This window comes from Oreochromis aureus, linkage group 19, assembly GCF_013358895.1.
Source record: "Oreochromis aureus strain Israel breed Guangdong linkage group 19, ZZ_aureus, whole genome shotgun sequence".
In the NCBI taxonomy this organism is placed as follows: domain Eukaryota; kingdom Metazoa; phylum Chordata; class Actinopteri; order Cichliformes; family Cichlidae; genus Oreochromis; species Oreochromis aureus.
Genome location: NC_052960.1, coordinates 20,259,352 through 20,281,106, shown reverse-complemented (window position 1 = coordinate 20,281,106; position 21,755 = coordinate 20,259,352). Strand labels below are relative to the sequence as shown.

Genomic DNA, 21,755 nt, shown 5'->3' with positions numbered 1-21,755 from the left:
TTTGTAAGCCTTAAGAGTTGTGTTAGCATCATGTTTCAACGTTTGCTTTATATATTTTATTCTGAAAAGTATACAGCTGTTTGTCAAGTGATTTTTATTTTGAAAGCCTAACCTTGCTAAGTTAATGTTGGCATGGCAACAGAACTAGACAAATGACTTCTGTTCCCAAATCTCCATTGAAAAGTGTTAAGAGTAGACTTGGAGTATTTCAAAGGTTTTAATATTTTAACTGTGTGCTGTAAAGGGCGTTGGTGATGGTGGACATAGCCGCCGACCTGAGCACTCTGTGTTTTGAGAGCGGGCTCGCTGACGACGAAAAGAAGTTACTTTACCTCCGTGCGCGCTCGGCTGGACTGACATTTTGCGGGTGTGCGCACGCAGCTTTCGTGTGTGAACTCATCGACTCGCTAAGGTGAACTCTTCCCGCACGTATAGTCTTGCAGTCATTTGAGTATTTTTTTAATCTAAGCCGCTTCATTAATTTGTATTATAGATGTGCCATCAAAAGGCGCACAGCTAAAATCAGAAAGCCAGTGGCACCAGGAGAGGACGACGACCTCCGCGTGGGCATACTTGGGATGGGCCATCTGGGAAAACGGCTGTGCCTAGCACTTCTTGAAAAGACAAAAATAAAACCCTCAAATATTAAGATCTCCACTAGGAGACCAGAGTTAGCAGGTACACACACACACAAAAAGCCCAAATCGGAGAAAAATGCTTGTGATGCAGTGGATTTCTTGTGACAGAGGCTTTAAGATTATGTATCTCATGACATTTAAAGTGGACCTATTTCCTTTTTATTATGTTGTGTGTTTATATAGCGTTACAATGGTGGATGCTCATATTTGACATGGTCAAAGCTTCAAATAATGAACTTGTCTTTCGTTTAAGTAATCTATGTGAGGTGAAAGATCGCTGTGCATGTGGCTATAAATGCTGGGTTTCCTACTGTTGGCTCCTCATGATATCACTCAGAGTGGATACCACTAATATGGTCAACCCTTCTGTTTGCAAGGAGCAGCCAATCAGAAGAAAGCTGGCTTAAGGGATGAGAAGCTAAAACTCCTTGTTTCAGATAGTGGGTAATCTGAGGGGTTTCCATGCACTTTCTTAATGACTCTCTTCACTCTTAAATTTTTAAGCTAACCAGATGCATTTTTGAGCAGATTTAAGCTAGGTTGTTGTTGTTGTTGTTTTGTTTTTTCAGTTACGCCCATTTAAGACAATGAATAGTTTATGGTTGCTCGTTGTGACTCTATGGTATTCTTGAGTTAATCATTAAGCATGTGTTGGTTTAACTAAATTGCACTTGGACCAAACTTCCGTGTGTACTGATAAAAAAAAAGTGTTTGCTAAGATCCTTGTATGTTCTGTGTTTCAGTGGAATTTGTCCATACAGAAGTTGAATGTTTCTTTGACAATCGCAGACTGGCAGCATGGGCGGATGTTCTTTTCCTTTGCTGTCTTCCCTCTCAAATCCCGAAAGTCTGCATTGATCTCTGCTCTCATCTGGCAAAACACTGCCTTGTGTACAGTTTCACCTCTGCCATTCCCGTCACCAAGTACAGCCACATTCACACACACATAGGACTGGTATGTTTTTCGATGAATCACCAATGAATCGCTTTCTTTTGAATTGTTGTCTCAGATTAGCTAAGCTTCTTGGACACGACTACATCCTGAAGCCGAAGTATGACGTTGTCTCTTGTGACACTGTGGATGTTTGGCTGTCCTGCAGTCCCGTGGCCACAGCTTTATCAGATCCTTTGCTGATAGAAGCATCGTGTCCTCTCACAATGAAAGGTATGTCACTTCAGCATCTTTTCATTTTGTTTCATATGTGACAGAAAGTATTTTGCATGAGCTTCAGTTAAACAAGTTCTTTACAAGTTCTGTTCTTAGTTTGTACTTTTTGATTCCACATGTAGGAGGTATTTCTCTGGGTCTGAACTGGGTGTGTGCGGTGCTGTATATCCTGTTGAATATCTGCACCTCTGCCAGTCTGGGATCCAATGAGGCTCTCCTCTTAATTAAATCAATATTTAAAGAGAAATGTGGAGACACTGTGCAATTAAATGCACACAGTTTCATCAATTCATCCTATGCATCTTCTCTTCTCTCAGATGAGTGAGTAGATCAGTGTTTGTTTGTTTTTTAAATTGTCATATATGTAATTTAACTAATGATTATATATTTCAACTTTATTCCAAAAAGGCCTTTTCCCTGGATTTCACTTACGGATGCCCAGATCAGGGAGACCCCGCTGCTGTGCTTTCTATCAAGCAGTAAATCTGTGCAACAGCGCCTCTCTGCAGCTTATAAATCCCAGATGGAGACACCAGCAAAGTGACACACTGATCAGCCACAGCATTAAAATCACTAATAGGTGAACTCAGTCTCTGTGATGAAAAAATCTGCTGGGAAACCGCACAGAAGCCCCGTGGCACCCTGTCACATTCAAAGACTGCTCAAATTGAGTGGGGAATAAGTAGCTTAATAGATGGCAACCCAAACCTGCAAAGGGTACATTCATGGTGTTAGGTGGGTGTATTTATTGTTGTTGCTGATCAGCGTAAAACTATTGTGTTACACAAGCAGTTTCACTTATCCTTATGCAGTATTAAAGACGCAGTAAAGTTACAGTTGGTTAAAAACACTTGTGTCACATTTTGAAAGCATACATAACAATATGAAAAATTAAAAATGAAATAAAAGTCAGTTTTGCTTCTTTTTATGACCCGAGTTAAATAATGAAGCTGGTCAGTGTGCTTCCAATTCAAAATTTGTATTACTGTGTTACATTTTCAATTTTGAAAATCATTTTATAACATGAAGGACTCACTAAAGTTTGTGAAATGTAGATATAGGTTTACTTCAAATACTTTTATGCAGTAGAGTTACAGTGCTGTGCAAAAGTCTGAAGCTTAATATATTTTTTTATTTTCTCTATTAAGCTACTGAACACTGACCCATCACTGACCCACTCATGGATGAACAAGTGTTGTCTTTATACATCACAGGCAACTTGGGAAAGAACCAATTTTAAATTGTATCTGTAGCTGCTTTGGTGTTGGCAGCCTCTTGCAAAAAACCTGGACCTTCATCTACTGTTCACTGTAGCCTCGTCAGTAAAGATCTCAATGGAAAGACTTCTGTCAAGAAGCCAATCTTAAATAAGGAAAATGGGGAGAAACAGCTGAAGTATACCAAATTACACACCAAATGAACTGAAGACAGGTGCGATGGAGTAATGAATCCAGATGTGACATACAGAGGAGATCAGGGGTGAGGTACAACAGTGAGTGTCTACAGCCATCTGCAAGACATGGTGGAGGCACTGTCATGGTTTGGGTTTGCATTTAAGCCAGTGGTGTTGGTGATCTTGTTGAAATTAATGGAACAACATTAGGTTTGATTGCCAAAAGCTTCATTTTTCAGCATGACGATGATCCCACACGCACTGCCAATGCATTAAGAGCATACTACGCACATGGGAACACTGTCAGTCATGGATCGCCTCCCCAGATCCTGGACCTCGACAATATTGAAACAGTGTGGGATCATCTCGACAGGGAATGGAACAAAAATACAGCCAACATCTAGAGAAGAGCTTTCAAGACTGCTTAAAGAAATAACAAGAAAGCTTGCCTAAGAGAGTTGTAGTTGGACAAACTCTGCTTTTGTCTTACGTGTTGTCTTTCCATGTATACACATGTTTTAATACATTTTTTATTGCTTTCCTAGATTTTCCCAGTAAAATAAGAAAAAAGGGGGTGCCTCAAGACCTTTGCAGAGTACTGTATCATGAGAAAAAACACTTAAAACTGAAAAAAAGATAGTTGTTAGATTTTGTTAAATAATCTGTGTTTGTGATTTGGCTTTGGGACATATACTTTTAAACTGGTTTAAATATTAAGCAGCGGCATATGTCCTCAGAGGAGCTGCAGTAGGATCCTGGTAAGGATGCAGATTCGCCGATTTTCCGAGAAAAGACGGAAGTGTCAAAAAATCCGGGTCTGTTTTTTCCTGTTGAGCAGCAGAAGCAGCAGCGGCAGCACTGTGGAGAGGTCCGTCACATGACTGCAGGGATATGGAGGCGGTTTTCCTCATGCCCTGAGTTTGATTAGTCTAAAATCACATCATATTTTCGGCGCTACGTTGTGGTGAGATAAGTTTTTGGGTGTTGTGTCCGCAGCTTCGGCTGTCCTTTTAACTGCTCGCTGGTTAGCTAGCGTGAGCTATAAGCTAACAGCTAGCCTGGTTAATGAAGCTAGAGTTCCACGCACATGTAAACACAGCTCGTCTCTACTGCTTTAACTGTTAAATCAGAAGGCAATACTGCGGTTGACAGGATTTATTATGTGAAACAGCAGCTTGTTTAGTTTAAACAGCCTGCTTTAGGAGGCTAGCTTCATCCGTCTCCCTCCCCTGTGGTTGGGAGGGGCGGGGTTTCATCTTTTTGCAGCCACGCAGACTGAGGTGTTTGCCTTCTCAGGACAGCCATGGAGAGATTAGAGGCTACATCACAGCTCCAGTCACGGCTTTCATCACTGTCTTTCTCATCTTTCCCCGGAGTAACAGCCAAACAGTGCGACAACACGCCACCGGACAGGTAACCTGTTGCTGCAGAATGTGGCTTTTAAATGCAGCAGCTGTGCAGATGGGTGGTCTGAATGTTATCTAGGTTTAAAATTTCTATTCTTTCTTTACTTAAGGCTGCAGAATACAAATCTTTCAGAGAGCTTTACTCAGTCCAAAGACAGTATGGATGACACCAAGGAGGATTCAGGACGTCTTTCTGAGGTAGGTAATACCGTGTGCTTAGGTGAGCTGTAAACAAGTTGCAGTAAATAGGGAGGCGTAGTCAAACAATGTAAGGCTATGTCTTTACAATAAGTCATAGCCTTGCACCAATTTAACCCTGATGTGTGTGCATATTGAGGGTAATGAAGAGGCCCCTGCTGAGCTGGCCCTTGGGGAAGGAGGCGAGGAGAACAGCAGTGCAGGGAGCTGTCAGCTCTCCGCCGAGATGAAAGGTGAGGACCTGCAGTGTGCCATCGTGACAGCTGCTTTGTTTAGCAGTGATTCTGACTCTGCAGGTTCATAAACATGACGCTAATTGCAGTGTGTGTGCACAGTATGTGTTTGAGATTTTGCCATCTTAAAATGAGTTGGATAAAATGTCGCAGTTGCTGTCACATCTTGTTAAAGTCACTGCCGCGTGTCCCTTCTGATGGCAGCCCAGATGCCGCCCCTGAACCCCCCGACAACTTGGACATCTGCTGCTGTGAAGGAGTTAAAGGCGAAGCTCCGAACAGAGAAGGACAGTGTGGTGACGGTGTACCGAGGCGACATCATGACGGTCCACGTGCCCACCGTGCCCGAAGCCAATAAAGTGTGCTGGGAGTTTGCCACAGACGGCTACGACATTGGCTTCGGCATCTATTTTGACTGGACTCCCGTGACGAGCCGGTCCATCACGGTGCACATCAGCGAGTCGAGCGATGACGAGGACGAAGAGGAGGAGCTCGAAGGTCAGATGCCGACGCCCCTCTTTGCGATCGCAGTTGTACTTTTATATGTTTTCCCCCCACTGGGGTTACGATTCGGTGTGTTGACTTTGTGGATGATGTGATTTCTGCAGGGCCTGTCGGCAACGGGGACATCGAGAAGGGCTCCAAAACTCACACCAACTCTAACTTGTCTGAAATCCTCCCCGTGTACCGCCAGGACAGCCACCTGTCTGTGCAGGGGGGGAGCCACGAATTTCCAGGTGAAGGCACTTATCTCCTGAAGTTTGACAACTCCTACTCCCTTTGGCGAAATAAAACACTTTTCTACAGGGTTTATTACAGTGCCTGAGATGCCAATTTATCGCTTATGAATGTACAATTTACTGAAGAACAATGAACTATTTTTGATTCCACACTTGTCGGGGGAGGGATGGGGGGGAGACATAATTGAAATTCTAAAGTAAAATAGAAAAAATATATATATATATGTATAGGGATATCTATTTTTTATCACCGTCCGCTTCTGTTGTCTCTTGTTGAATTTAAGTTTCTAATCCCACAGATTTCAAACGCTTCAGTGTCTTGCTAACATGTGTTTGAAGAAGCCTTGCATATGTGCCATTTTTCCCATGTGTGCACCGTGCTATTTGGTCAAGTGCCCATCATAAAATATCTATTGTCTTCACCTATAACAGATCTATGGTAGCAGTGATCAGGGAAGGCCTGCACGGGTATAACTGTGTTAAATCAGCTATGATCTAAAGAAAGAAGTTTTGTTTTGTGTGCGTGTGTGTGAGCGAGCTTGTGCACCTTTTTTTTTCGTATTATTCTTATTGCTTTGTCTTTGTTACCAACCTAACTTATTTTTTTCTTGTCTGTATTGATCCTAATCATGTGAGATTTCAGATTATGTAAATTCAGAGTATGGTGATGTCTGCTGTCACAGTGGTGTGTTGGTTAAAAAAAAAATATATATATATATAAAAATATATAAGTCGAATGTACTGAAGCAAGTGGTAATCAGACTGTGCTTTTTATGACACAATTAAAAGCCATCCCTTATCACATGAAGCTCTCGTTATGTAATAAAAAAATCAATATTTACATTTGACTTGCACACTTTCATTATGTTTGGAGGTAGATTATTTTTTGTGCACAAGTCTATCTAAGAAATAAGTTACTGTTTTGTTTTTAGTCTTTTTGAAAAAAAAAAATCTTTCTTTCCTCATTTCAATCACTCTTTGTGCATCTTCCAAAGATTTCACAGATCTGGCTGCTGACGTTGTATACAGCATACTGTAAAGCAACTGATACTGTACTGTACTAAACCGTCACTGTAAGTTCTGCTGATGGCATCAAATCCTGAAATTTCTAATTCCACAATAAACAGACCATTGTCTCATTTCCTTTGTGGTTAATTGAGACGATTAGATAAAACCAGCATGAATCATGGTCGATTGCTGGACAGCTTGAGGAGAAAAATAAATAAAAAAATGGCCAGCCAAAGCTGCGCATTTCACCCGAGACCCCGTCATTTCATAACAGTCTCGCTGCACATCCAGGATTAGAAAGCACTTCAGGGTGGCCCCTTGTGTTTCCATTAAATTGTGACATTAGGGGATTGATGTAATAGTTGCACAGAGGTGCTGATGAAACCAGGTTTTATTTTCAGTTCTCCCTTAAGGCCCCTCACAATCTTAAAACGCAGCTAGTCTTACTTGGGCTTTACTGGATTTTTTTTTTTTTTTTTTTTTTTTTAAAGAAAAAGCAAATTATCAGAATTTATGGAAAGCTCAATATCATCAAATTCATTATTTATTCAATTAACTTCACGGAAATATAAAGATTTACTAGATTCTAACATAATAAACATTATCTACAAGCATATGATGGTCGAATCCTAGTTGGCATCCAAAAGCTGTTTAAAAAACAGGGATAATAAATACAAATGAAGATGAAATTATATTATTTTGAGAAACCCAAGGTTAGCACAAATGTGAAGAGTCATTGAGTTTCTGTTTCGAGGGGTGACCTTTGGAACTGTACTGACTAAATAAAAATTTGCAGCACACTCAAACTGCTTAAAAAATTGGACTAACATAATTATTCAGTACTGTGATAAATGCTCCTTTTCTTTCTTTTTCATGGTTTGTCTTGGTTCTGTATGTAAATCAGAGGTTCGGGATCTAATTTTCCTTATGCGGTCATTTTTTGGTCTGGTGTCAGGAGCAGGTGTTATATAAGCTGTAGCATCAACCTACACCCGTTTAGTTTGTCATTTGATTTCTTCTTTGTTTTTATCATTTAATTTCTTGTGATATAAACAATCAGAATAAAGATGAAGATAAATATATCGATTTACTCTTGTTATTACAAACACTACATCAGCTTGGGTCTCATAAAGTAAGAATCAGAGTGCATGATTTCAGACTGCAAGGGGAGATGAACTATAATAAAAGCTGTTTTTAGCATTGTCGCCTCTTGTATGAAATGTTGCTCCTGTGGGTGGACAGAATAATAACAAAGTAATATGACACAACCACACTACATTAAAACCACAGAGCCCTGACAAGATTTTTTGGCACATTTTGGGCCCCCTTAGTACCAAGTGCACGTCATTTAAACACCACAGCCTACCTGAATATTTTTCCTGACCATGTCCATCCCTTTAAGATCACAGTGCACGATTAGTCTTTTTAATAAAAGTTCATTCGTTGTTTGAAAATTTCAGATACCAGCCATTTTCTAGATGGCTGAAACACAAGTCTAATACACTCAGAAGTTTCTTTGTACCATATATAATTTTCTTTCTCCAAAACTATAAGCGCTAACATGTAGTGTAGTAGTAGAGATGGTAGCCACAAGCCACATTTCCTGGATGGACCTCGTACCTAAGTGGCCCCACACTCACCTACTTTAGAGAGAAGCTAAAACTCTCATCTGATATTGCTATTAGTGCACCAACAATACGTGAAGCAAATATGACTGACGAAATTTGATCATGCCAATCAATTGTGTCTATAAAACATTGAAATGACTTTGAAAGTCTATTCAGTCAGCCTGTACAGATCCATAATAAATACTGATTGCAGATATTTGGTGTTTAGAGTTTAAATTGTAACTATTTTATTTTTATTTTTGTTACGAGACAAAGATCTTGAATTTACTAAGCGCATGGATAGTTGTCCAGTCATACACTTGACTTCCCTTTATCCAAAGACATATAGAAAGGCAGTGAGTCATCTGGAGTCCAACCAGCTGATCCACCACAAGGCCTATTCCTTAATTACTTTGACCTCTCACCTGTGCGTGTTCACCACGGCCTCGAGCTCCTCTCGGCCAATCAGAGGTTAGCACTGGAGATCTAAGTACCGCCGATGTTTGCTGCTCTCAAAACGTATTGGATCCGTAAAACAATATGGGGAGACTCAATTTTTATGTCCTTTGGTCTTTGCGTGACGCCCCCCGCCAGTTTATTAGGTAAGTCGTTTGATAAGTAAATAATAATAAAAAAAACAAACATGTTGAACGATTATTAAGAACGCGAAGAATCATTACTTGGACTCACTCTTCACAGCAAATCTAACCGGAGGTGCTTTCAAGTCCATCTCCCGCTGCCTCTTCCTAAGCAGCTGGTCATCTTCGGTCTGGGACAGTGGGAATGCAGTGAGGCCACAATTTCAGTCGAGGTTCTGGTCAGTGCAGAAGTACCAGCTCAGAAAATTGGGATTCTGTCCTCTCAATTTAGGTACGTGAAGTAGCCGCAAGGTTGTGAATTTGTAAACTAGAGTTTGCTGAGATCTCTTTGTGCTCAGGTGTCTGACTTGGGAAGGTGACTGGAGCCCTGAGATGGTCAAAGTGGCTGCAGAGAGGGGCAGGAGGGGAGTTTATGGCAAGATTTTACTCACAGTCTCTGGAGAGGTACAAAACACAAGTATTTAGCGCGACCAGATCCGAAAAAACTCACGTAGAGCTCATGTTTGTGTGGGGAAAGTGTGGGTTATTTTACTAATGGTTAAATGCAGTGGGGAATTTACATATAGCCTCACTTTAAAACACACAAACTGTTCAAGCTACAGGTTATAGCATGCAAAGGACAAATATAGCTTATCTGAATGCAATCAATCCAACTCCCGTGCTGAGTAGATACAATAAGCCTAAAAGGAAGGTGAAGTTTAACGTAATATCTTACGCTGATTCCTTTTTTTTCTACTTTTGTGTGAAAATATAAATAACTCTTGAAAAACAGAATTGCTTTCCACCATTTTCACCCAGCTATAAATAGCTTCATGGCCTATATCTTCATTTAATATTAATTTCTTTGTGCTAGTTCCATTACACTCCCTGCTTTCTTTACATCATTGTGTTAGGCATCATGCCTATATGTGGGATTTAAAACAAAAAAAGCAGTTTGTAGCTGATATTGCATAGTGGCATTTCACTTGTTTATTTCTTGCAAAGACTTGTGACCAGCCACAGGACAACTCCAGCGTCTTCAGCAGTACCCCTTTGGTTCAAAGGAAATGCTTGTTCCCCGAAGGGCACGGTGTGACCGATCATTCCACCACATTACACACCCAAGAAGCTGAAAGTGAAACGGTGAGATAAACGGGGTCGTAATAGTTCAGTGGGAATGCATGCTTTGGTTTTCGAGCGTCATGATTGTTCAGTTAATACAAATCCTTACAGGTGACTTCTGAGACCTCACACCTGAGCGACAGGAGCGACAGCGTGTGCTTTGCTGAGATCCAAGTCAATAAAGTCGACACCAGTGACTCCGCTGTGGGGAATAAACCTCCAGTGTGGCCTACAGTGAGTGTTATCCTTAGGTGTATGTTAGTGTCTGCATGTGAGGGCAGTAACTGATGCGGGTCTGCTGTGTGCTCTGTGTGGCTGGAAGGAAAAGACACCCAGACGTACAGTCATTAGTAGGAGAGGCCAGCTGAGGTGGAGCTCTGAGGACGTGGACAGTCTCTCAGAGGATGTAGACCAAGCTTCGACCCCTAAGAAGATGAGGTCATCCAGGATAAACAGTCAAGAAGAAATGACTGTGCTCATAAAGAGCGAGAACAGAGGAGGTCAGAGGCAAAAAGGAAAAAAATATTGGGATTACACAGGATTGCACAGAAGTGGCTTTTACAAAGATTTCTAATTAGTTTCAGCATGTCCGTCAAAGCGTTGGTGCCACACCATGTGTCTGAGTGACCCTGATACTGCCATCCTCATCGGAGGGGAGACTTCAGAACAAAACTACTGCAAGGACTCCCTGTGGAAGCTCGAGTTGGGTCAGTGGACTTTGCTGAATATACATCTGGCCATATATGTATATTAGCTCCCTGTATCTATAAAGCATCTCACTGCTGTGTGGCACCGGTGGAGGAAGCATTTGTACTTAATCGTTACCTGACCTCTTTTCAGACGGTGACTTCTGGTTCCCGCTGAACTCCTCTGCTTCTGGACCTGAACCACCATGTGCCCGAGGACACACTGCAACCTATGACCCAGACTCTAAAGCAGTCTTTGTTTACGGTGGCCTGAGGGAGGGTCGGCGCTACACGGAGCTGTACATCCTTAATACTCTGACCTGGAAGTGGAAGCTTGTCAATGTGGGTTTGTTGTTAACATGCTGCGTTTTCACATTCTTTAAAAGCATGTACGTGTATGTGAAATAGGCTATTTGTTTTTTGTTTTTTTTCATTGCTGTATTTGGGGATATTTCCCATCCTTAAGGCAAAAGGCAGCGTTCCAAATTTAGCGTATCACTCTGCAGCCTTTTACAAAAAAGAGCTTTTTGTCTTTGGAGGAGTTCAGTCAAGCCTTTCCTCAGGGGATAAATCCTGCAGTAATGCTCTATACATCTTCAATCCAGAGTTTGGACTCTGGTACCAGCCCATTGTGGAAGGGGACAGACCTCTGCCTCGGTTTGGGTCAGTCTTCAGTAAATTTATTGTACCCTAAGTGCTTTCTTAATTCTCAGGAATGCTAATTTCACGCTTTTTAACAGGCACACGGCTACGCTTCTGTCTCAGAAGTTGATCATATTCGGTGGACGCAAGACCGCTGCTTACTTTAACGACCTCCACGTGTTAGATCTGGGTAAGATAAAGATTCACTGACCGCCTTAGATGGAAACTGAGTGTCCAGGATTGCACTGATGCTTACGTTTTCCCTACTGAGTGAAGGATTCATGGAGTACACAGCTGTGAAGAGTGGGAACATGCCACCGCTGCCTCGAGGGTGAGTAAACTAATCAACCTTGATAAATGTCATCCATGTAGCCATCTGGTTGTAGTATCCTTGGGCATCCCAGAAAGAGGGAAGTGCAATTTTAATGTTGTTTAACACAAAATTCATCCTAGTGAGATTATTCTTTTCTTTTAGCTGAACATAATTCATATTTAAGAATGGCCATAATAATGATACAGATAAAACCTCTTTATATATAAATTGACAGGTTTCATGCAGCACTCCCAGTTTCAGACAACAGGATTTTAGTCAGTGGAGGGTGCAGTGCAATCGGAGCCCTGCAGGATGTTCACATCTTTAATACAGGTGAGTGTTTTGTTTTTTCAGTGTTATTGGATTTAAAAAAATATGGTGTTTGTGTTCAGGTTCAGTCCAGTGTTGTTATTTTGCACTAAGCATCAATATTGATGAAATCAACTGCTTTTTAATCAAGCTTCATTTCTTTTCTCCCCCAGATATGAATATGTGGACTTCACTGGCGTCTCCCCTGCTTTGCTCCAGGCCTCGTGCTGGACACAGCATGATGCTTTTGGGCAGCGCCATCCTAAGAGACACTGGGACACATGGACAGGGTGAAAATGTTAAACTCCAGTGTGCATTGCTGGTGTTTGGTGGGTCGGACTGCTCTGGTTCCTTTTACGATGACACAATCAAATGCACCGTGGAGATTCCTTTTGACAAATGAGTCCAAATTGGACAGTTTTTAGCCACCATGGCCCGTGATGTGATCTGACATGAGAAGAGCGTTTTGTCTGGAAGACTAATTCTTCTGCTTTGTGTTTTGTTGCATTGATTATGTATTTATGTGTCTTCTGTGTGATTCTTTTACTTTATTGTGTGAATCTTCGAAAATCACCATCAGGCAATGTGTTGCAAACTGAGACGAGAGGTTTTCCACTTTGCATAGCAAATCTGAGCGTTTTGTTTTACACATTATTGTCCCATACCTCTTCTCCACGTATCCGTATGATTTTGAAGGCAAATTAAAGTCATAGTTCAATTTCATGCTAAAATACTAATAAATATTTTTTTTTACTTGAAACTTTCTTGTTATTTAAAGTAACTGCGCTGGAACAGAGTCGCTTTTCAGTCATTTTATTTAACACAAACCACTTCTCAGTGGCTTCGTACTAAGCACGCAGATCATCAGGTGTATCTGGTTGGCGTGATGGGTGGCTCACTTGGAAAGCTTCAATCTCAAGTAAAGCTTCATTTAACCGTTTGATGGTTGGATACTTCCCCATATCCACTTTGAACCTGTAGACATTAAAAGCATAGTGGTGATGCTTCCCTGTACAGGCTGTTTTGAGGTTATATCATGTTTTGTATTATTTGGTGCTATTGAGTGGTACAAAACTAGTTTCATCTGGTTCCATTATATTTAAAAGAAGGCAGATGTTTTTATAGCCACTATCTTAAATGCTGGTCAGCTCGCACAAAACACACTAGACAGAGAAACAGCACTGCACGCCAGAGGGAAAATATGTAAATTGGATTTTGTGGAAAGCCCGTCTCTATTAAAGTAGCACTTCTATTGCAGTTTTTATGAAATGTCTCATAGCATACCTCTCTGCGTTGTAGACCTGTGGGACCAGACAGATGTCTGCCATGGAAATCTAAAAGAGAAGCAGAAAGTAAGAAATAATCTTTGTGCTGGAAGTTGCCCAGATGTTATCCTGTGATATATTCATGTTCTTACCTCATCACCTACACAGTATTTCCCTGCTGTTTGCTTCAGAATTGGCTCGAGAGCTGGGGGATAATAACGCATGCATGTAAACCACATTGGCATTTTTTTTATCACATTATGTTCAGGTGTCGGGCAGAACTAGATTATCACTTTGGAAAGTTTGGAAATGTAAATATTAGAAGAAAAGAAATGTTAGCAGTTTGTACTTCTGTGTTAAGTTTGCAGGAATGGATCACTGTTGATTTAATTATCATCATCAGTTTTAAAAGCCTCCGGCTTGCGACATTACAGCAAAGCAGGATGGTTAAGCTGATGAGTCACGCTTTGTAATGACAGCAAAAATGTGCACTTATAGAGGCAACTCAGAGTGTTCATCATCTGCTGTGTAAAACAGAGCAAGTGTTTTCAGAGTGCAGTTCTCCGCATTTAAAATTAAAACAAAGTATAGAGGTCTAGATGACAGGCTTCCGCTTACCTTGAAAACCACGATTGATGAAGTGCTGAGACCACTGCATCTTCTCCGCTCCCATTTTCTGGATTACATACAAATTCTGAGAAACCCAGGAATTTAAAAAAGATAAAGTTACTGGTCTTGCAGGTTGACTGTGGCATTGCAAGCATGGATTTTTGTGAATCAGAGTAGAGATTTGAACTGATGGCGTTATGGACTGTGTTCTGCTTACCTGCAGGGGCTGTATACCCGAGGCAATGAGGTCACTTATCATCCTAACCTGGGCACGCGCCTTTGGGTCTGCTGGAAGAAGATGGGGTCCTGGTCTGGTCTCATCGATGTACTGGATCACTGCCAGCTACATAAACAAAAGAATTTTGGTAACGCTTTTTAATACAGTCTGTGACTAAAGGTATTTTATTTGAAATTACAAAGTAACTACCTGCAAATGCTTAAAGGTTAGAAAAAGGGGGTACCAAGTCAGGTTTTTACTAGAACTGTTACCAGTATTACCAAAATATTCAGTAAATGTAATAAGATAATGTGACGGTGTTATGAAAGCAGACTCACCGACTGAGAGAGAGTGATGCCATCAATTTCCACTGCAGGCACTTGTTGCATGGGGTTTAGTGCTTTGTACTCCTCTGTAAGCTTTGGCACAGAGAGAACCATTGTCAGACTAACACATGACTTAAAAAAAGAAATGCATGGTTTTATTGTTCGTTTAAGACAGCACCATGTTCAGAAATTTCATAATGTTTCAGCATGATTTATTCAAGCAATCATGTAGAAACTGTGATGTTTGTCTGCACACTGTACCTGCTGCCCTCCATCTTTGATCAGATTGACTGGAAGCTGGTCATATTCAACACCTTTTAGAGCAAAAGCTGGTGCACAAACAAGTTCATTATCTTAGTGATTAAAAAAAAGTTACACCAAAGCTTAGCTGAACAATCCCAGGGGATGACTTACCAATGCGAACCCTCCAGGAGCAGGAGCTTCTGAAGTATCCGTGAAGTATGGGCTGAACAGAAAACAGAAAATGTTAAGTCAGTTTGGAAACAAAGTTTTGCTTTGTGGTTTTATGCAGTGGGTTCACCTTAGTCTGAGTTGCCATACTTCTGTAGATTTCCCTCGACTAAACTGGATCAGTTACTGCAAGTACGTTTTCTACAAAAAAATCTCATCCACTTTGGGCAGCCAATAGGATGTGTCCCCTAAACTCCCTCCTACCTACTCTTTGGTCCATGACTAAGCACCATTTGGGCTTCATATGGTTCAAATTAAGCAGCTGATGCACACATAACACCCAGCGAACAGTAACAGTGGTCTGACAGTACCTTAGCGAGGCAAGCTAACGACAAGCGCATGGTCGCTGGCTGCGATAACACTTTAATCTTTAGGATAAGGGCATCTGATCGATTAAAGATCACACACTTTATAGCAAAGTCCCACTTTGTTCAAAACTGCGTGTGGATACAGCTCAGCTGGTACACACTTCCTGACAGGAGAACTGACTGGTTTAATTAGCCAATAGTTGATGGAATTCAGTAGCTAGGGCGGGTTTAATCCAAGAGCTGGAGTCGTGATTGGACAGAAGGCAATCTCGAGAGCCCAATCACGCTGCGTTATTAGTGAGAGGGCGAATTTGGAGCCTATAGGAAGCCTCAGATTTCCCCGCAGCCCGCCCACAGGTGATTCACATCTGTGAGGTAGAAAGCTGAATGCTGTCTTCTGCTGGCCACCGTGCTACCTGCCTGCACAGTGGGTCAAATCAGTTCGGCCTAGCACATGATATCCCAGAATGGCGTCAACAGCTCTGAGATCAGCGTTCAGGACCAAGGTAAAGTGCAAGTGGCAGCGTGTGGTCAGCTCTGATTGTTGACACTGTCCTGCAGAAGTTATGTGCGAGGGTTCCTTTACAGAGGAGGAATAACGTTTTTCCTCAGTTCAGAAATCTTAAGAGGATTTAAAAGTAATAATAATAATTTTATGCCTTGAAGAGCTGATTTATAACATGAAGAAAGTTTTTCTACTCGTGTTAAGCTGCAGGTGTATTTAAGCGCAAAGAAGTCTAACCGTGCACCTGCAGCCCGGACCGCAATCCTTCTTTCAGTCCGCTTCACTCAGCTTGACTTTGTCCCCATTTTCACAACTCCACACTCAGTAGTTGCACATTAATCTAATCGGCCAACAGGCTGCAGCTGGTTGACAAAATGTGCAAATCAAACAGCACATTGTACTTCTTGGATGGTTAAATACTGCAGTATTTGCTACATTTAGCGACTTGACTCCCTGCTGTGCCGCTTTCACAGGTTCCATTTAGAGTCAGCCGACTGTGCTACTCCTCCTCCTCTGTGGTGAGTTTATGTGTAACTATTAATCTGGTAATATATTTCAGAGATAATCAACCCTGCGAGTAAATGCTGATATCTTTCCTCACAGCCCACCACCAAACTGTTTATTGATGGGAAGTTTGTTGAATCCAAGTCCTCGGAATGGCTGGATATTCACAATCCTGTAAGTATTTCTTGGCAACATCCATTATTAGTTGAGGTGAATGTATACTGATGCCTCACCATACTGTGCTTGTACAGTATGGAGTTGCTTAACCTGGACATACTGGTCCAGACTGGTTTGTGTAGATGGGCATCCCACGTCATCATTTAGATTCAGATTTGGCATTATTGAATGAGCAGAGTCACAGTATAAATTAGCAATTATTTTTAGTGTTTAAAAAAAAAATCCAGCTTAGTAATGATCATTACTTTTTTCCACTTTCACAGGCTACCAACGAGGTGATCACCCGCGTGCCCAAAGCCACCCAAGAGGAGATGCTGGCTGCTGTAGACTCATGCTCCAGAGCCTTTCGCTCCTGGTCTGAGACCTCCATCTTGGCTCGACAGCAGGTTTTTCTGCGCTATCAGCAGCTTATCAAGGACAATATTGTAAGTCACTGTAAGGTGCTCTGAAAGTAAAAACACGTGCAGCCTTGTTTAATTAATGAATCAAACAAGAGAGTGGACTCACTGTTGCCTCACAGAGAGAGGTTCTTGCGTCTCCCTGTTCTCTCTGGGTACTCTGGCTTCCTCCCAAAGTTCAAACACATGCGCGTTAGGTTAACTGGAGATTTTGGACTGGCTATGTCTCTGTGTTAGCCCTGCAATAGGCTAATGACTTGTTCAGAGTGCACCCCACCTCTCACCATATGACAGCTCGTATCCAGGCCCACTCCAACGGATGAATGAACAGATGGACAGACAGCATGTTAGTCCTTCTACAGTAGTTCAGAGCTGTTGTTTGCATTTCTTAGTGAAACTTGACTTTAGGCTATGTAGCTGATACAGAGAATTCATACAAGCGTCCTCTTGCGTTTCAGAAAGAACTTGCCAAGGCCATCACAGTGGAGCAGGGGAAGACCCTTGCAGATGCAGAGGGAGATGTGTTCAGAGGATTGCGTAAGTGTGTCTGACACACACACATGTGCACATGTCCTTTTTGTCATTGAGCAACAAGTGGTTAAATATTTGCATTTTGTGTAGGCTCTTAACTCTTTTACAGGAATCTGTTGATCTGTTTTATCTTGTATACAGAGGGTGGTTTATTTCATGACTGATTCTTTGGAAGGTTCAATTTAGATATTTTTAGGCCCTTTATGATAGTAAATAACATGCAACAATTGGCCTGGGACAGTAAGGACATGAGTTTTTAGTAATATGTGAACTAACAAAGTTGCTCCGGAAAAAATTATTTGTTCAAATTCAGTGATTTGATGTGGTTTGTTATGTCTGTTATTTCTTTCATGGAGATGATGTCTTAGATCATCTTTATATGCCCGGTTCATTTAAAAAAAATTGTAAAAAATGTATATATCTCTATTGATGTAGTTGTATAAATTGGCTTGGAATAAAAATAATGTATCTGTGACAGCTGGAGTTGTCATTATAATGAAAATATTTCATCTTTACTTCATACTTGAATCATCATTTTAAAAATGCAGATCACAATATCTACCTTTGCTAACTTTATCCTGGTGTAGCAGCTGACACACATGCAGTTTGTTTAAATGTCGTGCCCGTGCACATCTTTAAATAACCAATTACTACCAGGGATGTTGAACAAAATCTCGTGAAATGAAATAAAAAGATGCCAGTCATCCTTTAATTGCAAAACTTGACCATACTACGGTTCATACTTCTTTCTATGCAGAGGTGGTAGAACACGCCTGCAGCATCACCTCCCTGATGCTCGGGGAAACCCTGCCCTCCATCACCAAAGACATGGACACTTACACCTATCGCCTTCCCCTTGGGGTGTGTGCTGGCATTGCCCCCTTCAACTTCCCGGCCATGATCCCCCTGTGGATGTTCCCTATGGGCGTGGTATGTGGCAACACGTACCTGCTGAAGCCCTCGGAGCGTGTGCCCACATGCGCCATGCTGCTGGCTAAGATGCTGCAGGATGCCGGCGCTCCAGATGGAACGCTCAACATCATCCACGGCCAACACGACGGTAAGAGCTGGTGGCTGTGCAATGTTATAGTAAGATGTAAAGATGTTTGACAAATAAGATTAGAGCCTCAAATTACCGCCAATAAATCCTTTTTTTTTCTTTTTTTTTTAAATCCATCATTCAGATAGAAAATTTAGTTATCTTGGCAGAAAAACGATGCGTGTAACAATGAGCATATCTACATTTGTTCTAAATCCTAAACCGTAATCACGTGTCATTACTTAAGTCATCTCTGTAACTGTCTTCCTCTTACAGCTGTGAACTTCATCTGTGACCATCCGGCCATCAAGGCAATCAGTTTTGTTGGCTCAAATCAAGCAGGGGAGTATATTTATGAGAGGGGCTCTAAAAATGGCAAAAGGGTGCAGTCCAACATGGTGAGCAACAGTTTTAATGCCTGACATGTGCTTTAAACATCCAGAAGGTGGCAGCATTGGCCAACAGTTTCATGTGTTTGTGTTGTTCAATGGTACTGAGGAGTGCATGTGCATGGTGCAGCTGTGCATCACATTTAAAAAGGCCTAGATTGCGAACTGGAAATGTTCCATCACCTCACGTGGACTGAAATGTGGACCAAGTTTGCAATGTGAAATTTGTAGGTCGTTTGTTTCTAATCTAATTCCCTGATTTTTATGTCCCTGCTTGTGACTAACCGGTTGCTGTAATGTGGAGATCAAACGGCAAAGGGCTAACCACTTCTTGTGTACTGCAGGGAGCCAAGAACCATGGTGTGGTGATGCCCGATGCCAACAAGGAGAACACTCTGAACCAGCTTGTGGGCGCAGCGTTCGGGGCAGCGGGACAACGCTGCATGGCTCTGTCCACAGCCATACTGGTGGGCGAGGCGCGTAGCTGGCTGCCGGAGCTGGTGGAACGTGCCAAAGCTCTGCGCGTGAATGCAGGTACCACGCCCCATCGCCCCCGCCCTTCACCTCGGCCTCTCCTGTTCTCCTGAGCCTGTTTTCCCCCAAGGTCCGTTTTGGTTTTATTCATCTCGGGGCCACCCACGCCGCCCTAACCTCACCTCTCGCCTTATGGCCTGTTGTAACTTCACATTGGGAGTCAGCTGGGCTTGTTGAGTCAGCCATGCTGCAAATTTGTGGCCAGATCTGCGGCTCGGGCCTAAATGGCGGTCTAGAGGATCAAATCCTTTGAGAAAAGAAGTTGATGTGAAGTAAAATGTAGAATGAGTCTGTGTGTTTACAGCGATATGAAGTTTAATTTGTACAATACACAGGAAACCCGCAAGAATCCATTTTAGAGGGAGTGCCTCAAAGTGCCCCTTGTCCTGGCTTTTGTGAGTTTGTGGCCAGCGAAATGTCAGTGCCCTTAGTTTGTTCACATCCGTCAAGTGACAGAACGTGTAACCTTATAGCTGTTTGTTTTTTGGGGCCCTGCTAGGAGACCAGCCTGGTGCAGATCTGGGGCCTCTAATCTCTCCCCAAGCCAGGAACAGAGTCTGCAGTCTGATCCAGAGCGGCGTGGACGAGGGAGCAAAGCTGCTACTGGATGGCCGAAAAATTAAGGTCAAAGGTTACGAGAATGGCAACTTTGTGGGACCTACCATCCTCAGCAACGTCACAGTATGAGGCTTCATGTGTTAAAAGTATTTGCATGTGAGTATTATTACAAAGATGTCTGCAATCGGTGAAAGTGCTCCGTTGTGCGCTCTTCCAGCCTCAGATGAAGTGCTACACCGAGGAGATCTTTGGGCCCGTGCTGGTCGTTCTGGAGGCAGACTCCCTGGAGGACGCCATCAGTTTAGTTAACAAGAACCCCTATGGCAACGGTACAGCCATCTTCACCACAAACGGTGCCACCGCACGCAAATATACTCATGAGGTGGATGTGGGCCAGGTGAGTGGCCGCTGCTTCCAAATGCGCAGCTCGTTCAGGGAGAAAGGAGACATTCACGTCGCTCTGTCGTTTCTATGCACCATCTCAAGCGGAGAGAACATCATATTTGTTTGAAAGCCTTCACACATTAAACAAAAAAACAATTATTTTCCATGTCGAGCATACCCATATTTGCTCCCTACCCAAAATGCACACCTTGAGCAACCCCTTTTTCCCCTCCACATCCACACCCAAGAAAGTCCCAAATAGCAACAGCAAATATGCTTCTGTTAAATAAAAATAGGGATGCATCGAAACTTTTCCAGGTAGTATTCAGGGGAAGAGGGGCGTTGGTGGCGAGGATTGTTAAAATTAAATCTCAAAAGGGATTTCTAGGTTCGTGTTTAACAGTTAAGTAAAAACATGGCCATCCTGTTTGTTTGCCTGTGGAGCCTAGTTATGCCCTGTGTTTGCTGTTCACATGTCGGGGAATGTTGTGCAGGCCATGTGCCGTACTCGTCTCCAAACCTCCATGCAACAAACATCTACTTTTGTTTTTTTGTTGGTTTTTTTTTTTTTCTTTTCTCCCATGCACCTTTGCCAAAAGGCCCAAGTATGCAAACCTATTCCCGTTGTTTAAATCACTCTAAACCAACCATGCCATGCCTCTTGGTGTTTTCGCAACAAAACTTTATTTTTATGTTTTTTGTTTTCCTCCCTTTTTCGTAAGAGCACGCTTTGTTTTCACACATCAAATAAAAGCCACAGGTTTATCTCTGTTTGGTGCGATCGTGTAAGCTTGCTTTGTAAACAGCACGCACGTACCGCATCTCTCATCAGCTGCGTCTCGCTCGTCCCTAGCAATTTAGGACCTGAGGGAATTGTTTTACAAACCTTACACTTATGGAAATGAAAGGGACAATGCTTGTTTTCTGCAGGTGGGAGTGAATGTTCCAATCCCGGTGCCGCTGCCAATGTTCTCCTTCACCGGATCGAGGGGATCCTTCAGAGGGGACATGAACTTCTACGGAAAGCAAGTGAGTGACAAACGGATCCTGTCGTGGGCCTGTGAGGGTAAAAACACAGCTGCAGCCGTCTTAATTTGATGTAAATGCTTTTATTTTTGCTCTTCAGGGCATCCAGTTCTACACGCAGATCAAAACCGTCACCGCACAATGGAAAGCTGAAGATGCCACGTTAAAAAGTCCTGCCGTTACCATGCCCACCATGGGACGCTAAATGCTCCATTCAGTCGCTGCTGATTACTCTTGTAAACCAGGAGACGTCAAACGCTCCACTTGCAAAAACAGATTCATATGTCACCTGTGAATAGCTCATAAATACAAGTTATAAATAAATAATCCCCAGATTAAAAGACTTTATATTAGATATGTATATGTGGCTATTGTGCGAGGGGACAGCACTAAGGCAATCCAAAAGTTCTGTATCATTATTGGGTCGATGTCATTTCCTGAAATACAGCACCTGCTGAAACTCTTATACACTT

General features: G+C 42.2%; 5 protein-coding genes across 10 annotated transcripts; 4 read left to right on the top strand and 1 right to left on the bottom strand.

The window, feature by feature from the left end:
• Positions 1–143: 143 nt before the first annotated feature.
• On the top strand, positions 144–3,940 carry noxred1 (NADP-dependent oxidoreductase domain containing 1). 2 transcript variants are annotated; one of them, XR_005609444.1, is made up of 7 exons: positions 144–412; positions 494–678; positions 1,382–1,562; positions 1,649–1,803; positions 1,929–2,127; positions 2,215–2,541; positions 2,955–3,940. XR_005609444.1 is itself a non-coding variant. In XM_031759652.2 (6 exons), exons 1-6 carry the CDS (start codon positions 255–257, stop codon positions 2,348–2,350), a joined length of 1,014 nt encoding a protein of 337 aa, XP_031615512.2. In that variant the 5' UTR covers positions 144–254; the 3' UTR covers positions 2,351–2,791. The 2 variants fall into 2 exon arrangements, 1 of the variants encoding a protein (XP_031615512.2); XM_031759652.2 differs by lacking the exon at positions 2,955–3,940 and having other exon boundaries at positions 2,215–2,791.
• A 56-nt stretch (positions 3,941–3,996) lies between these two features.
• On the top strand, positions 3,997–6,915 carry tmed8 (transmembrane p24 trafficking protein 8). Of its 4 annotated transcripts, none has more exons than XM_031759633.2 (6): positions 3,997–4,067; positions 4,496–4,612; positions 4,716–4,803; positions 4,943–5,036; positions 5,241–5,534; positions 5,645–6,915. In XM_031759633.2, the coding sequence occupies exons 2-6, from the start codon at positions 4,503–4,505 to the stop codon at positions 5,860–5,862; spliced, it is 804 nt and encodes a 267-aa protein (XP_031615493.1). In that variant the 5' UTR covers positions 3,997–4,067; positions 4,496–4,502; the 3' UTR covers positions 5,863–6,915. The 4 variants fall into 4 exon arrangements, with proteins under 4 accessions (XP_031615493.1, XP_031615490.1, XP_031615491.1 ...); XM_031759630.2 differs by having other exon boundaries at positions 4,022–4,163; XM_031759631.2 differs by having other exon boundaries at positions 4,028–4,163; positions 4,466–4,612.
• Positions 6,916–8,815: 1,900 nt separating this feature from the next.
• zgc:163014 (uncharacterized protein LOC100038766 homolog) lies at positions 8,816–12,734 on the top strand. Its single transcript, XM_031759635.2, has 13 exons — positions 8,816–8,993; positions 9,091–9,261; positions 9,329–9,434; positions 9,975–10,112; positions 10,203–10,325; positions 10,414–10,591; positions 10,670–10,798; positions 10,932–11,119; positions 11,244–11,440; positions 11,518–11,609; positions 11,696–11,750; positions 11,968–12,065; positions 12,215–12,734. Exons 1-13 carry the CDS (start codon positions 8,932–8,934, stop codon positions 12,442–12,444), a joined length of 1,767 nt encoding a protein of 588 aa, XP_031615495.2. The 5' UTR covers positions 8,816–8,931; the 3' UTR covers positions 12,445–12,734.
• Positions 12,735–12,838: 104 nt separating this feature from the next.
• Positions 12,839–15,413, bottom strand: gstz1 (glutathione S-transferase zeta 1). 2 transcript variants are annotated; one of them, XM_031759622.2, is made up of 9 exons: positions 15,241–15,413; positions 14,873–14,924; positions 14,720–14,787; positions 14,471–14,551; positions 14,133–14,258; positions 13,925–14,000; positions 13,459–13,511; positions 13,326–13,375; positions 12,839–13,016 (listed from the first exon to the last, which is right to left on the bottom strand). In XM_031759622.2, the coding sequence occupies exons 1-9, from the start codon at positions 15,268–15,270 to the stop codon at positions 12,890–12,892; spliced, it is 663 nt and encodes a 220-aa protein (XP_031615482.1). In that variant the 5' UTR covers positions 15,271–15,413; the 3' UTR covers positions 12,839–12,889. The 2 variants fall into 2 exon arrangements, with proteins under 2 accessions (XP_031615482.1, XP_031615483.1); XM_031759623.2 differs by lacking the exon at positions 15,241–15,413 and adding an exon at positions 15,000–15,206.
• A 166-nt stretch (positions 15,414–15,579) lies between these two features.
• On the top strand, positions 15,580–21,748 carry aldh6a1 (aldehyde dehydrogenase 6 family, member A1). Its single transcript, XM_031759634.2, has 12 exons — positions 15,580–15,743; positions 16,216–16,260; positions 16,346–16,420; positions 16,687–16,848; positions 17,280–17,358; positions 18,110–18,412; positions 18,668–18,789; positions 19,125–19,314; positions 19,814–19,995; positions 20,090–20,269; positions 21,187–21,285; positions 21,383–21,748. Exons 1-12 carry the CDS (start codon positions 15,705–15,707, stop codon positions 21,485–21,487), a joined length of 1,581 nt encoding a protein of 526 aa, XP_031615494.2. The 5' UTR covers positions 15,580–15,704; the 3' UTR covers positions 21,488–21,748.
• The last annotated feature ends 7 nt before the right edge of the window (positions 21,749–21,755 follow it).

Excerpts from the sequence above, each read along its gene's own strand:
- zgc:163014 (XM_031759635.2), top strand. The coding sequence starts at position 8,932 with ATGGGGAGACTCAATTTTTATGTCCTTTGGTCTTTGCGTGACGCCCCC. Across the intron at positions 11,441-11,517 it reads AGACCTCTGCCTCGGTTTGG|GCACACGGCTACGCTTCTGT; the intron begins GTCAGTCTTCAG and ends GCTTTTTAACAG. Across the intron at positions 11,610-11,695 it reads CCTCCACGTGTTAGATCTGG|GATTCATGGAGTACACAGCT; the intron begins GTAAGATAAAGA and ends TACTGAGTGAAG.
- noxred1 (XM_031759652.2), top strand. The coding sequence starts at position 255 with ATGGTGGACATAGCCGCCGACCTGAGCACTCTGTGTTTTGAGAGCGGG. Across the intron at positions 413-493 it reads GAACTCATCGACTCGCTAAG|ATGTGCCATCAAAAGGCGCA; the intron begins GTGAACTCTTCC and ends TTTGTATTATAG. Across the intron at positions 679-1,381 it reads TAGGAGACCAGAGTTAGCAG|TGGAATTTGTCCATACAGAA; the intron begins GTACACACACAC and ends TCTGTGTTTCAG.
- aldh6a1 (XM_031759634.2), top strand. The coding sequence starts at position 15,705 with ATGGCGTCAACAGCTCTGAGATCAGCGTTCAGGACCAAG. Across the intron at positions 16,421-16,686 it reads GGCTGGATATTCACAATCCT|GCTACCAACGAGGTGATCAC; the intron begins GTAAGTATTTCT and ends CCACTTTCACAG. Across the intron at positions 20,270-21,186 it reads ATGAGGTGGATGTGGGCCAG|GTGGGAGTGAATGTTCCAAT; the intron begins GTGAGTGGCCGC and ends TGTTTTCTGCAG.
- tmed8 (XM_031759633.2), top strand. The coding sequence starts at position 4,503 with ATGGAGAGATTAGAGGCTACATCACAGCTCCAGTCACGGCTTTCATCA. Across the intron at positions 4,804-4,942 it reads ATTCAGGACGTCTTTCTGAG|GGTAATGAAGAGGCCCCTGC; the intron begins GTAGGTAATACC and ends GTGCATATTGAG. Across the intron at positions 5,535-5,644 it reads CGAAGAGGAGGAGCTCGAAG|GGCCTGTCGGCAACGGGGAC; the intron begins GTCAGATGCCGA and ends TGATTTCTGCAG.
- gstz1 (XM_031759622.2), bottom strand. The coding sequence starts at position 15,270 with ATGCGCTTGTCGTTAGCTTGCCTCGCTAAG. Across the intron at positions 14,001-14,132 it reads CGGGTATACAGCCCCTGCAG|AATTTGTATGTAATCCAGAA; the intron begins GTAAGCAGAACA and ends TGGGTTTCTCAG. Across the intron at positions 13,376-13,458 it reads AATACTGTGTAGGTGATGAG|ATTTCCATGGCAGACATCTG; the intron begins GTAAGAACATGA and ends CTTCTCTTTTAG.